This window comes from Bombyx mori, chromosome 15, assembly GCF_030269925.1.
Source record: "Bombyx mori chromosome 15, ASM3026992v2".
Taxonomy (NCBI): domain Eukaryota; kingdom Metazoa; phylum Arthropoda; class Insecta; order Lepidoptera; family Bombycidae; genus Bombyx; species Bombyx mori.
In genome coordinates this window covers 10,558,068-10,573,894 of record NC_085121.1, presented here as the reverse complement: position 1 = coordinate 10,573,894, position 15,827 = coordinate 10,558,068, and the positions used below count along the sequence as shown (strand labels likewise).

Genomic DNA, 15,827 nt, shown 5'->3' with positions numbered 1-15,827 from the left:
GCTAGGATTAATTTACATATTTATTTCTTACGTGAAAGAATTTATTAAATAGTCCTTATTTGAAAAAAGAAATTGTAGTAAATCACGAGTTTAGTATTATTAAAATAAATAGCGATCATTACAGTTACAATATCTGCAGATATCGCTGTTTGCGGTATTTTTCTAGTGTGCTGTGTGTGTGCCGTTCCATTTCGAAACTAGGTCACTGTGTCACATGGCCGCCGCGCCAAGTACTAACAGAATGCGTCGCCATCTTTGAATTTTGTTAATTCATGTTCTTGATACGCCTACTAAGACATTATATAAAACATATTGTCCTTTTTAAAATTGTAGTGTTTTCGACGGGATTGTATTCTCAAGCCTCTTTCGCTATCAAAACTTTAAATTCGAGAATCATTCACAAAATGTCAGCGGTCAATAAAAGAAAATGAATGTTGCAGACTTTCACTCAGCCGTAGCTCGACCCCTTTATTGTACCAAAATTTGAATTAACTACAATAATAATAGTAGTTATTCGAAATAATTTCCATTAATAGCTTCATAGGTAGGTATTACCATCGGCTTCGTTTGCATAAGTGTATCCTCGAGCTGTAATATTGCACTCAACCTATCTCATAACTTTGCAAGGCGTTGTTCAAACAGGTTTTATGCAATCACTATCTACCTCAGAATAATTCTACATTAAATATCAACCACTGGCTTTTACGTTAGATGAAGTGTCAGGTATATATGTGTATATTTTTTTCTTTTATTTTAGTTTTTTAATTATCTCATTCAGTTTTTCAATTTAGTTTTTTTTATCTATTAATTTAGTCATGAATTTAAATCACATTATTCAAATATATTTTTTGCAGCTATTATTACATCACAATTTCGAATTGACTCGAAAATAAAAGTGTGTATGTATGTACAAGCGTTGATTACAATCGGAAATCCTGCTGTAGTATAGCTAACCGAGAGTAGATAAGTACTTCGAATGTTTCGTTGCTTATTGTGAAATTTGGGGCACGAGTGGAGGCCTCGCCTCTCACTACGATCACGATGAAAAGTGAAACTTCGGTGCCGACGAGCGTCGCGTCGCCGGCGCAACTGTTTGATGCCGTTAGTTCCGGTTACGCTGCATCATATTATGTCTAACCTCTAACGTTTCCTATGTTCAGAAAATTTACTATTCGTGTCCGGAATATCGAATACTAGTTTTTGTGGATCTAACTAGGGAATGTTTAGGTCATATTATAATTTAAATTTGCACGTCTACTCATTTTGAAGTCTCTAATTTTTTTTTATTGCCTAGATGGGTGGACGAGCTCACCCACCTGCTGTTAAGTGGTTACTGGAGCCCATATACATCTACAACGTAAATGCGCCACCAACTTTGAGACATAAGTTCTAAGGTCTCAAGTATAGTTACAACGGCTGCCCAAACGAAACGCATTACTACTTCACGGCAGAAATAGGCAGGGTGGTGGTACCTACCCGCGCGGCCTCACAAGAGCTCCTACCACCAGTAATTACGCAAATTATAATTTTGATTTTTATTACACGATGTTATTCCTTCACCGTGGAAATCAATCGTGAACATTTCTTAAATCGATCAACTTCACAAAGTAACTAATATATAGTGCATCACTGGATTTTTGTCGTTTTCAGGGTTAGTTCACGTTTCGCTCAAAGTTGCATTGTCTGTCCCTGTTAGTGCCGCGGTGAGGGGGTTCGGTGCGCGGGCGGCAACTCCGTCGCAGAATGTAGGCAAGTGTGACAAGGACACGCCCGTACTCCGCGCTAACACCTCCATCTAGTTCCTAACGTGCTTGGTGCGAGTTTCGCAATGTTCGCCTGCGCCTAGCCGGCTAACCCCACTACGATGATGCATACCCGTGTGCATGCGTACAAGGCGATATTACATTGTATTTGCCACGTTAACGATTTCGTATAGTTGAGAAATGATATTCCTTCAATTGAAAATAGCAGTAAAACAGTATAATTTCTAGCTGCTTTTGAATATTCTAGATAAAACTTCCTGGTCTGGAATTAAATCGCATTATCATGATAGAGAGATTTTGCAAGCGGTCGAGTATTAGAAATGTGATGGCCTTCCTAGAAGCTCGTACCGAGGTGAACCACTACTTCAAGGCGAAGCAACGATAATGTTTGTTAATTAGAATTCTGTCTTAGGCCATGATTATGATCGATAGCATCACATCATTGTCAAGTTTTAGCCTCTTGCCTTACAAGCCTCATAATGTGATTGCTGGTGTAGAAAATGTCTTGACATTTGACACACACACAGGCTTATCAAATATAAGAATTGACATTTTATTATATTTTTGTGAACATATCTTTGCATGTGTTGGGAGTAGTTGGGACAAGCCTCTTATTATGATTGCTGGTGTACAAAATGTCTTGACATTTGACACACACACAGACTTATCAAATGTAAGAATTGACATTTTTTTATATTTTTGTGAACATACCCTTGCATGTGATGGGCTGGTACTTCGATAGTGGCGGATACGCGGCGTCGGTCACCCGCCATATCTGCGAGTCTAGCAAAGTCAGTGTCCACGTCCGCCAATCTTGCAGATTTGCGAGACTCCAACAGCCTCACTTCATCTAGTTTTTTCTTCAGTTCTATTGGCACCTGTAACAACGATATTTCATTGTTTAACTGTTTATAGGATCCTATAGGGCGTATACATACAGTGTGTTATCGTTTTAGCTAAACGTATGGAATCATATGCCATTTTACATATAATGAGGTTTTTATAAGATCATTTTTACTCACATATAGCAAGGTTAGGCCGGAAGACAAACGCCTCGCGGAACCTTGGCTGTGAGTTTGCTTATTGTCTCTCATATTTGGCGCGGTCTTGAATTTAATGCATTTTTACATAAAATTGCGTATTCGTTGTAACATTAACTGAACGTTGGGTGTATCACGAGATCGATATAAGTGACCTTGGCACGATTCGAGTCCGGAGTATGGACGTGACGTCATCACCGGATAGAAATAGAACGAGGTGCATATTATTACACAATTTTCTACAATGCATTCGGGTCAACGTTAAAACCAACAATGAAGCAGGAACACAGTTTTGTTTATTTAAAATGCTAATTTCTAATGTTGCTAACGGGCGGTCGCGGTAAGAACAGGATACATACGAGTGTACCGGTAAATGTTGCTGCGGAGGCAAACAGGTTTTTATCCAGTACATACGTATGATATTACCATGTTGCTCACATTTATTACAGTGCTGTTACTTACAGTATAATTTTCAAACAATACTGCTTTTCCGCGTATATCGCAGTTCCCATCTATCAAATATTTCTTTAGACAGTTTTAGCATTGAGCTAATTGCTAATTAGGCTAGTTCTTTTTGGTGTATATTATTAAATTTATAGTTTGAAGAGGATTTTTCATGTTCTGTCGTTTGTTAAATTAGTTTATCTGTCGTATGTAAGTTTAACAAGGAAAAGGTTTTGAAGAGGTTTGGAAAATTGTTTTTCACAAACATGATGAATTGAATCTACTCTTTCTCAATTATTCTTCTCAGATCAAAATAAGCTGACCTTCTATAAAAGTGGCCTTACAATACGGATCTTTAATAATCAATTATTGTACAATATACACTGAGATTCTTGCGGAGTTTCTCCTTCAAGTCCCATTTTGGGCGTCTTCTTGATTATAGTTAAATTAAACATGCTTCATTATTGTAGTTAATGTCATTCGCGAAACTTGTGAACTTGTAACACAAACCTTCGGAAGCAGTGAGTAGCATATGACGCATGAATTCCAGTTATCACGCACTGGCATTGCTGCTCAAATCGCGGTCGCAGTGTCGGGCTCTCGGTTGTTATGTGCGGCTCAACTACTCGACAACTCGTCTGGTTGACATTGGTTACGTTTTTGTCGTCAGCTTCCTTCTCGGCTCGCCGTGATTGACACGTTACACATGAGCGTGCCGCGCGACTTTGCTTTCTCTGTACCGATAACCTTGTATTGTTTAACACCGGCTGAGGTGAGGAATGTTTACTAATATTTACACGCAGACCACCTTCGTCTGAACAGATGAATGATTTGCCAATTTGCAGTGCCTAAATCGTGTAATATTTTGTTTTCATAACTTGACATTGAATCTACAGATTCTGTATACATTCTGTTATTTATGTTGGTTTTTAAAGTAAGGTTCTAGGTCGTGATACTGTAGATATGTCTATACAATTAAGACTACGACCTCATGTCTCAAAGTGAGTTGTCGCACTCGTGTTTTGTTACCTTTGGGTTCCGGTAATCACATAATACTAGAATCGTTAGTCCGTTGATTGATTTTAAGTAGTTTAAAAAAGCTCACAAAAAATTACAGTAGGTTCTTAAGATGTTTTGGTCTAATTCTGTCATATGGCTATGGCTGGTAAAACAATTAATTACAAATACAAAATGTACAATTACTGCGGAGTGTATTGCAGCAATCAACGTTACCCAGCCAGCCGTTGGCGATCGCATCATACTTTCACTTTTACATGATTTCGTGCGAATGTAGAGTTGCCTGCTATCAGGTAAGATACGTAGATTAACATTGCGGCCCCTCACTCACACCACCGGAACTAGGAAAGTTGTTATGAGCATCTGGCTCGCGGCTCGCATTTTTGACATACATTCACTTTTCTTAACTTTTCATTTATGAAACTTAGTGTTAATTTTTTCTTTACTGAATCTTTATTGCGGTTATCAATTTGTCCAGTATTTTTTTTATTTTTGATAATAATGCTTTTATAGTACGATAGTATACTGTGTGTTTAGTGTTTACGACCTTGTACTGCATGTTTTAGGCAACCAAAAAGTGAGTCTGTTTTCGGTATCTTTCGGCCATTGGATATGACTTCAGAATGGCATCGCGATGGTTCTGTGCTATGTGCCACGTCCTTACATGCATAGTACACGCTGAATAAACTTAAATCGAATCCGCAAAGACGCACACAAATTTGTTTTATTAATAATATTAACGAATAGATACTTTACGAGGACGGAATTCAATTTGGTCTCATCTGGTCTAAAGTTTCGTTGGTCGATTCTATCGTTTCGTGGCTCGTATTCGCAAACACGTTATGTAAAAAGTGACAACTATTGCACAATTGCTTTATTCGATGGTGAAACGGTCGCTCTGAAATGCGAGTGAAAGTCACCGAGTGACTTTGGCATAGCATGATAAGGCGTGCTGCGTAACTATACGATATGCATACTTCTAAGGTGCGATTCGTTCTTGACCAGTTGGTGACGTTGTAAAGTAATTCGTCTAATGGCTGTTTGAACTTGAAACTATGTAACGGAAAACAAGAAATAATAAGATAATGTTTTGTCATTGTCATTGCCGATGATTGCATTGTGTCCGGTGATTAGGTTTATACAGTGCCGTGAAACTGAATACAATGTCAATGTTAAACGATACTTTTGCGTTTACAGCGTGAGATCTCATTTTATCATCAACAAATTATTATCAATTACATATAATAGAATGTTTGTTTCATTCGCGTGCTTTTGGTGCCTAAATTGCACAACCATTGCGCGCTCTACTGAGCGTCGATGTTGTTACTGCGCAAAACGGATTATCCATGCTTGTAGCTCTCCGGCTTGCAGTGTTGAAACATATCTGCTAAATAAATTCAATGCCGTTTCTAACATTTTTTGACTAGCCCTTGCTAAGATGATATGCAAAACAAATAATTGAAAGAAGAATTTTGTGTGAATAAAAATTTTCGTTGTGACATTGGATATTCAATTAACTAAATGCGTATATTATAATATTGTGTGAGCGTCTTGTCAGGATTTGGTCGGGTCATTTAGATATTAGTTTCAAACACTTAGATAAATCCCCGCTTCTAGCATCTAGCTATAATAGATTAGATATACATATTTTTCGAAAATTGTTATTTTGTAGCAATTGATTAGAAGACATGCTGTTGCGTCTGAGATATTCAATAGAATAATATAGATATGCCTTATTGAATACATTTAGAATGGTTCGATTCTAATCTAAACTATCAACGAAACAATAAACTTCTTACACACAAAGGTAGTTTGGGTCGTGACAAATGAACGTCGATTATACCTTTTATTAAATATACAGTGAGGCTGCATTGGAATCACGTAGATACGCATGCATAAGCAATTCGGCTGTCGGTGAGCGGTCGTACACAAATAAATAGGTCAATAGCTCTTACTATTTGAGTTGATACTAGGGCCAACAATAACTACATATTCCTATATTGGATAGCATTGTAAATAATCATTCGTTATTAAATTCAGGTGCAATAAACATGTGGAAATTCAGTTGCAATAAACATGCCTAATAGTTATTTATAGTTTGTGGTTCGATTCATTAAATATATCGACCACAGTCCAGTCGAGAGCTTAGCTCGAAATAATGAACAAATAACATTTTTCTAATTCAATAAGCACTCGCTATGTTTCTTGAATAAAATGCAGTAAGCAAAATTAAATTGCATAAAATTTCAAGTCACGTCGAATAGATTTATATCGATAGTTATTTTTTTATTGCTTAGATGGGTGGACGAGCTCACAGCCCACCTGGTGTTAAGTGGTAGACATCTACAACGTAAATGCGCCACCCACCTTGAGATATAAGTTCTAAGGTCTCAGTATAGTTACAGCGGCTGCCCCACCCTTCAAACCGAAACGCATTACTGCCTCACGCCCGAAATAGACAGGGTGGTGGTACCTACCCGTGTGGACTCACAAGAGCTCCTACGATCAGTAACTTGTTATGTTTCTTGAATAAATTGCAATAAGCAAAATTAAATTGCATAAAATTTCAAGTCACGTCGTGTAGATTTATACCGATAGTCAGTTTAATAAAGAAACACGAATTTAATCGGATGTATACGGTTAGGTTGATCAATGAGTCGGCACGACGGCCTTGTGTGATTAGTGAATACAAACCGAGGTGGTTGCAGAGCGGATGCCGACCGAAGCGGGCCACGCGAGCGCCGCGCCCGCCCCGACCCGACCCGCTGCAACAGCCAACCTTGCTCCAAAAATCCATGACCCACTTTTCAAACGCCAAATTACTCTCAATGTTACACTCGTTTTCTTTGCTAATAAAGCTTTGTTTATTTTACTGTCACTATCTACATACTATACCAGTCAACTACACTAATATTCTTAGCTGCAATTCTAACTTATTTTTTTAGTTTTTCTTAAGCTGATAGCTTTGAAAGGCTATTTCAGCGTAACCTTAACTAGTAGGTGAGCTCACGGGGCTCAAACCTGACGACGTTGCTAACAAGAGCCGTGCGTCGCAGAATCTACCACCGGATTGAAAACGCGACCCACTGAGAAGATCCGGTGAGAAACTCAATGGGCTGTGTCTGTGGGTTAATTTACTCGTCGAGCCCTTCGTCACATGCGACGGATTCGACGAGAACGATGACCGGTGCTTGAGGTACCTAAAAGCACCGTTAGTGGATCGGGAGGATCAAAATGACGTGTAATTAATTCTAACGATAATACATGTTTCAGGGACTTAAAATGAAGGCTCGGTTTGTTTTCTAAACTCATATATCAGTTCTTAGATTTACAGTATACATAATTATTTGCAAAACATAAGATCATAAAGCAGGTTTCGGATCGATTGCACAGGACTAGGCGGCCTAGTTGGCGAGCTCGAGGGCCGATTGCGGGTCGCGATCCTAGGATCTAGGTGCCCTGCATTCGCAGCCCGGGTGACCTCACTTCGTTCTATTTCGAGAACGAGTACGGTCAACAATATTGCTCTTGCATCGGGTCTTGTTGCAATTGGGATCTAAAGGCGAGGAAATAAGATTCGTAACTCACAATCGCTGGTTTTTAAGGAAATATAGTGTTAGTTGTCAGCTGGACTTTCAACCAAATGTGGATGTAGCATGCTGTGGCGGACCTGTTCCTAATTTGACTTCATAACGAGCTCAGAATAAAAATAAATACAAAGAATCTACTTAAAATATTGATTGGTTTTATATAAACGGTTAGTTTCATTTGTATTTATAACACTAAATTTATTCACGGTACCGAGTGAAACTACAAAAATGTAGGTCAGCGTCTATCGTAAGGAAATTGAAGTTGCGTAGCTGCTATAATTATGCAAGACGAGCCATTGCAGATAATGCTTTATCTGGTGAAGGTTTACGTTTGATAGGAGTGACGTCATGTAGAGTTAGTGATTACAATTCTGCTGGGACTACGTCACAGCGCGTTGGCGAGAATGATGCCGTTTCGCGTAGGCGCGTCGCGACGGTGACGTCACGGGTAAAAAGCTACAGCTCACCGCTCTCGCGTGAATGCCGGCGAACTGTACGCGATCGAGCACGTAATATTCGCACTGAACGTAAATAAAAATGCACATCGTTACGTAATTGAACGTGAAATCTACACAAGGACGTAGCGTCAACGTTTCGACATCGTCGACGCCCGGCGTGATGCCATAATCGCATCGTTTACGTGCGACGCCTAGAAAAGTGAGCGTTTCACCTTGAGATGCCTGCAAGCGTGGTCGCCTCTCTATTCTTAGATATCGAAATAGCGCTAAATTTGTTCGAGGGGGCGAATGGTGAGCACGCAGGCGTCGTGACCCAACCCGACCGACCCAAAAACATCGTCCGTTCTACCACACCCCAAGCACCAGGTGCCCACGGACCCACCAACCCGTGCCAGCTATACGGACTTAGTATTTTGGCACTATGAATGGAATACTTTTTTCTAGAAAATAATTTGACATTATCATTATGTAGGTCAAGAAGTTTTTTTGGATTTGATTGGTTGAGAACTGCATTTGCATTTCTTACTTAAATTTCCTGGATGGTTACCAATAAAAATAAAAGGAAAACACCAGTGGAGGTCGGATTTCGTATACGTGGTGTGCGTCGTTACCGGTTCAATATCAGAGTTTCTGGGTCAGTGGGTCACCATGCCGGAGTAGGACGCTCCCCGCGCTCACCGCGCACACTACTCCACGCTTGCAATTAAGCACGTTCTTTGTGTGAGCATGTGTTGAAACATTACATCGCGTGCACCGTCCACCGAATTAGGTCTATTTGGGGCACTCTAGCGGACTCGGGTCTGTGATATTCATGCATGAAAAGCCCCTGGTATTTCAAAATTTCGTAATTAAATTCAAATAGACTCGTTTATCGTACAAACAATTCAACAACGGGACATTATTTTAAAATATTGATTAAAAACACATTAACTTCACGTTATTAGTGTTATGTCGTCCGTGACCGTGAAAACGGTAAAGCGTTGATAACGTCTGAAATTAATTGTAGAATGTATGGGCTGTCTACGATTCTGACACATACAAATACAGCGTTCTTATTTAAAATTTTAGCTTCAGAAAAATTTGCAATCGACTTTTGTGCTTGTAAAGCATGCACCAACTCGATATAAAAACAGTCCACTTAGCAACAATGACGGTGGCTCTACTGCTAAGTATAAATGCCAGCAAAGTCACTTTGCATTGTTGACTTATCTCATATATGGGCGGAATAATAGGAAATACATGTGTCCTACTGTCTAAAGGTTGGAGTATCCTCAGTTTTAAAAGGCATGCTACGTTTGAAATGTTTCGAACGTGTTCCAATTTGAACGATACGCGATTTAGATTCGCGGCTGATTGTGCAGCTGTGTAGATAAGAAGCAGCACATAAATCATGTAACTATTCCAAGGCGAATGCAATGAGGCCACTCACAAAGGGTCGACCTTGTCGCTGCGGAGTGGGAGGACGTTTTCTATGTTCCAGAAAATATTTTGATTTAAATTGTTGTAGATCGTACACTCGGAACAATAAAGTTTAGTTATTTAATATATATTTTTATATTTCGTACATGTATGTGCTTTGATTACGAAAATATTTTAGCATAATTGATTCAAATGAAGTTCAGTTGGTAAAGTCAAGGTCATTTTGGTGATGGTGTTTCCTGTAGTTTAACGAAATCTTGATCTTTTATTACATTTTTTTTTTAATTATCGAATCTTAGTTTTAGTGGCCTGTTTGTTATTGAAACGAGTTTTATAGTGTTTTTCGATAATCGTTATGCTCCCAACGTTGGCGGTGCTCATGACTCGCGGTAACCATTTACCATCGTGAACGCGTGAATTATAAAAAACTAATCAAATTTATGGTGTATAATTAAGTGATATAAAATATATTATGATGGCTTCGATGATAGATAGTAATAGTTTTACAACTGTATACTTGTCCTGCATTGTACTTACACGGTCTTTGTAGGTGTCATCGGATTCTTTTATCCTAATCAGTTTGATTGTATTTTTCGTGACTTTGATTGCGATGGTGTATTATTCTATTTTGGCAAATATGCATCATTTTTTGTGTTATCTTCACGGAAATAATTGGAGTAATTCTTTATGTTATATATTATTTTTAAAAGTAAACAGTTTCATAGTAATAATATATTATAAATAAAGGTTTTGATAAACAAGTAGGAAAGCGGCTTTTAATTCAGCGTGACTTTACTATTAATTCGGAATGTTGTATAAACACTGAAATGAATGAGATAAAAAAAGCCTTCGCGGAGGTCAATACAAGTAGGTATCCATATTATTTATAGCGAAATTTTCTCTCAGCACGTGACGTCTCCTTCACGCAACGGTAAGCGCCGTAAGAGTAAGTGTCTTATAAAAATAACTTAACTGGACTGGAAAAATCTGTTAAGCGCGTTCAGACGTCCGCTGATACTGTTTTATATCGTAATTACTTTCGCCAGTCATATTAGTTATGCGATATTAATTGCAACGTAAGCATGTTATTGCCCGCTCGGATAAGTAATTTACTGTTTACACACGCGCGATATATTTTATTTCTAAATTAAAGTAATTAAACATTATATTAAACGTTGAAAAAAAATCAAAGTACCAACGTAATCTAAGGTAGTACTTTGTTTAAAATTCATTTAGTTCAATGAGGAAGTATACAATTGTTCAGGAATCAGTTGAATAGGACAAGACTATATATAGGAAACAAACTGAGTAGATATTCAATTCGTAAAGTAGAGGTGCGAGAGGCACTTTCACAATCTGCGGTATCCGCGTCTACGGGCGGTCCGCCTTGCCTCGTCTTGTGACATTCGCCGTCCGCGTCGTATCTATATCGATCCTGCAAACAAATATAGCGAGTGCAAGCGACCTTTGCACAGAAACGCAGTCAAAATCACAAGATCGTTTACGAAACTACCATTATCTAGTTCCTTTCAGGTAACGACAGTGCTCGTGAACAACAAGCTTGACCTCACCCAACTGCAATATTATTGGGCGTCTGTACGTAGAGTCTGGTTATTTTTTGCAGGCGGACACGACTTTGTTTGGCGTTAACGATTAATTTGATGGACGTTAGTGCGAACGAATGTCCTACTTAGGAGTACGGAGGAGTCGAGGTAGAGTCGCCATCGGCACTGAATAACGGTACGGTGACCGCCCGCGCCGCGCGCACGTGAATATAATTCTTGACGCGATTTTGTAACCAACACCGTTACTCGATTCCGGGCCTGCCGGTGACCTTATTTCTGAGCGGAGCACTCTTTATTTTTATATCTTATTGCCTGACATTATTATGGCTGTCTCGCTCACCAATGATACATCAGTTCTATTTAAGTATACTTTTATAATACGCAAAGCTAAACACTATTTGGATTGTAATCAATATAACGTTTTTATGTGAACTATTCGCATCTATGAATGCAATTAAATTTTGTTTTGTTTTGTTTGCATTGCGTTGTAGTATCTTCACATTTTTATGATAGTATTTAAAAGTTTGCGTAATGCCAAAAGTTCACAGGTATACGTATACTGTATTTTTTGCATTTGAAAACGAAAAGCTGTATTAGACAGTAGCTATAGTATGAACACGTCGGTGATTCAGCTCGATTAGTTCGAGCGTATTGTAAGTTTATGTAACAAAAAACCGTAGAATTAAAATGATGACGTGAGCACCTCGTACCGCGTAGCGAATGTATCTGGGGAATACCGCACGTCACTCGCCGATAAAACTTCCGAGTATTTATTACATTACATTACATTTAATATTTCACATTCACACCCGAAAAGGGTTTTACGCTATGTCCTCGTTCCTGGGTTTTACAAAAACATTTAATGTTCCAGACCGGTTAACGTTTATTATAAACCTTGTTTTGTAATTTCATAAAATTTTTGGTATTTAAAACGGACTAATCAGTACCCCGTACAGGTAACGTTGCTTTGCCAAATTGACTTCCGCGCAAAAACTACATAAGCGATGGTTTCTTGGCAGTTGCCACTATATTATTTGACATTTAGTATTTGTATATCACGCCGTTTTATGAAATGATTTATTTGCAAAAATTAACGATCACTTAGAGCTTCTAACAAATTAACCTTTATTATTAAATCATTCGACTTTGAATACTAAGAAACATTTGTCACGAAAACCTTGACATTCATTTTATGGCCTGGTTTAAATATTTACAAATTGTTTTTAAGTCACTTGCAAGAGAATTAGTAGTTTAAATATTGCTTGTGACGTCATAAATTAAAAACACCGGCCAAGGTCTGCCGCAAAAGAAGGTTCACGGTTCAGATCATTAAGCTTATGTATATAGTTACATTCAAGAACAATTTTATGATAAAACAGGGACACTGATATTGACCGATGTATAGCGCAGTTATCCATCATATAAATTCAAAGTTATTTAATGTTATAATTAGTTGGAGATAAGAGCAGCGGCTCAGGATTGGGTAATCGTGTATTGATGACGCATACGTATATACGGTGGCATTCGAACGCCAAATGCCGGCCGGCGTTCGACACGTCCGAGGAAAACGGAGCAATCTACATCGCTCCAAGAGCCGGCCGAGCCCTGGTGGAAACGATTATTGTAATCATCGGCTACCTGTTTACTCCGGCGCAGTTACACGGCGTAACGGTGCGACCGGATTAATACAATTTAGCGCACGCGTTTTCTAAGCGACGTCAAATACACGCTACGAATTTAAATCTGCGCTGTTATCAAATACGAATGCTACAATTGTGACATTGTAAGTAATTTTGGTTAGTACGACGCTAACAATGGGATGGTTTTTTTATTGGTGTAGGTGGACAGATGTGCTTATATCGATCGACCTTGGGAGATGAGAGTGAAGTCATACTTGTATTGTCTCACACTTAGAACCGGAAAGCAGGATTGCTTCACGACAGGAATAGACAGAATCTCAGTATCTATTCGCGCGGACCCACAATACGCTCTATCGTCACTGAACGAGCCCTTACCTTCCAAATGGCGCTACAGGCTCACTTAATTATGAAGCGATCATAATGGAGTGTCATAATCTTATCTATGGTCGTAAAACGATTTTGTGCACATTTTTGTACTTTACGTGATTATGATAAAGGCATTACGAATAGCTTCCGCCCATCGCTATCTATATGATGTGCTATCATTACCCTTGACGTCTTAAACAATACATATAGTTAGTTTTATTTTGATTGTGAAAATTATTTATCGTTTGATATCCAATTGCTATGATATCGATGTTTTTGGATTATAAGTCGAATTTCACAGTTTAGGTACATAAGGAAGCTTAATACAGCAAGTAAAATGGATGACATGCCAATTATTCAGTGACGGATATTGCTAATTCGAGTTACGGTAAGCGTATAATGTTGTTTGTGGTTAAATTGAATAATCTTGGTAGCTCGGTAACAATGCATCAGATGCATTTAAGATGCGATGCGTCAGAACTACTTTGTCTACGCGTCAGAGGCTGCGTTGTGAGCTCGTTGCACGTGGAGCCGACGAGGTCAATAGCTTAGTGCATACGGCTCCTTTGCACCATTTATATGTTCACACTTGATGTCCATTCAACAGAATTAATAGGTCTTTGATATGTCCATCAAATATATTTTGAGATCATTTAATTTAGAATATGCAGTCACTTAAAACTTAAGATTTATTAATTTGATGCTTTCCCAAAGCAACTTCACGTTTTTTCGAATTTAATGTTAAGATCAGTAAGAAGGTCACTCATCACAAAAATCTCGGTAAACTGTTTAATAAGGGACTTTTTTGAATGATCAATGACTGCTCGCGTCGATGTCTTTTGTAAGGAGATTCGTGGAGAATGAAAAAAAGCATATTCTGGTTAATTCTTATTTACAAACATAGGTACAAACCTCGGCAGCGGGAGCGTGGACCTGGACGCGCAGTTCGTCGCTGTCGTGATCGTGGTGCAAGACGTCGGCCCGTACTTCACGCCCGTTGTACGTTAGAAAAACTCTTTGTCCAGGCTGCAGGCGAACGCCGGTCATACCTCGGAAGCCGGGCCCGATCAACTCGACATCTCGATATTCCCGAATCATTTTCCCCCCTTCAAAGCGCACCGTATAACGAGTGTTCGGCGTCAGGTTAATGCAGTTATTGTTTTCAGGGAAGGAGGACGGCGTCTTCACAGCCTGGATCATGCCCGAATAGTAGAGACCGTCGTCACCCAGAGCGGCGACTCTCGTCCCGATAATGGACCTCTTAGCCAATCGTTTTCCAGTGGACATGTTGCTTTACGTGCTCACTTATAACTACAGTCCTTCGCCAGCGGGTCTGGAGATGTCCGAGGACCCGCTTAATTTTTTACAGAACAAGTTCACTTAAATCTTAGATCGCCCGGCGTACGCGTTTCGCGGGATAACCGTCGAAGAACTTCGGGAAACTAGGTGAATTATGACACGATTCAGTACGATGCACACGGTCCGGCTCCTCAATAGGCCGGGGTTTGTTGCGGCTCTCGCACGGAAACATAATACGAGGGCAGGGTCCTCGAAGTTTAGGACAAAGGAAAATTCTTTCGCGGTACTAAACTTAGCGGCGAGCTCACAGCGAACGACCTCGATAAACGCGGTTCAGATGAGAACTGGCGTGCTTGCGGCGACACCGGCCGGCCGGCGAGAGGGAGCGGCGACCGCCCGTCTCCCTTCTTTGTTTTGATACTCAGCTGTTCGCGTGAAAGAGACGTTAATGTGATTGTTTGGTTGTACGAGAGAGAAGGGTTTTCGGCGGCCCTCGGGTCCTCCGAGTTCGGGCAGGCTTGCTATTTTGAGCGGGCGGGCGGGAGGGCAGAGGGCGGACGCCCACGGGCGACATTGAGGCGCGTCGGCCGGTTCGCACGTGGAGCCGTGGACCGCTAACGGGATTGCACAACGCACCTCTACGACGGACGCCGCGCCGCGCTGGTGCCCGCTACTGCTTCATACGTGACACAGTTTCTATTCGGATTCGGGGTCGATTCAAATGTCAAGCAGATGCATCCACTTATGCAACAATACGTACTTTTACAGCCACGCAATTTATTAGATAATTAGTACTGTTCGTTATTAAAGCTAATTCAATTGTAGCGAACTTGCTTTGTTTCTTTGTTTTCTGTATGTTTGATTCTATATGTTGTAAAGTGCATAAGTCGCATTGTCACAGCTACATAGTAAAATCGAGTTTTTCACAGATACTATTGTATACTACTACAGTTTTTGTTGGGTTTCTTATTATTATATCTATGTATTATGATTTCAGTAATTTTCATTTAATCATATTTAAAAAACACATTATTGTTTTAATTTAAATCTTTGTAACAATCGTACGACCGAAATTATATATTCTAACGCGTATAAAGTACGTATTTCTAACACATCTTTTAACTTTATCTTTTAAATTAGTCTATTATTGTTTATCAAGTTTACGGTCACAGACTGTTTTTGTTTATTTGATCAATGTAAATAACTTTGCGCAATTAGTTTATCTT

General features: G+C 39.4%; 1 protein-coding gene across 1 annotated transcript in view; it reads right to left on the bottom strand.

Moving 5' to 3' along the window:
• LOC101738734 (zinc finger protein 704) overlaps window positions 1-14,942 on the bottom strand; it is a 52,725-nt gene extending 37,783 nt beyond the window's left edge. The window contains exons 1-2 of the mRNA XM_004924650.5: window positions 14,215-14,942; window positions 2,475-2,641 (exon numbers count right to left, since the gene is read on the bottom strand). Of these exons, the coding sequence (XP_004924707.1) occupies window positions 2,475-2,641; window positions 14,215-14,589 (542 nt within the window). The 5' untranslated portion in view covers window positions 14,590-14,942. The remainder of the gene's footprint in view (window positions 1-2,474; window positions 2,642-14,214) is intronic.
• Between the last annotated feature and the right edge of the window lie 885 nt (window positions 14,943-15,827).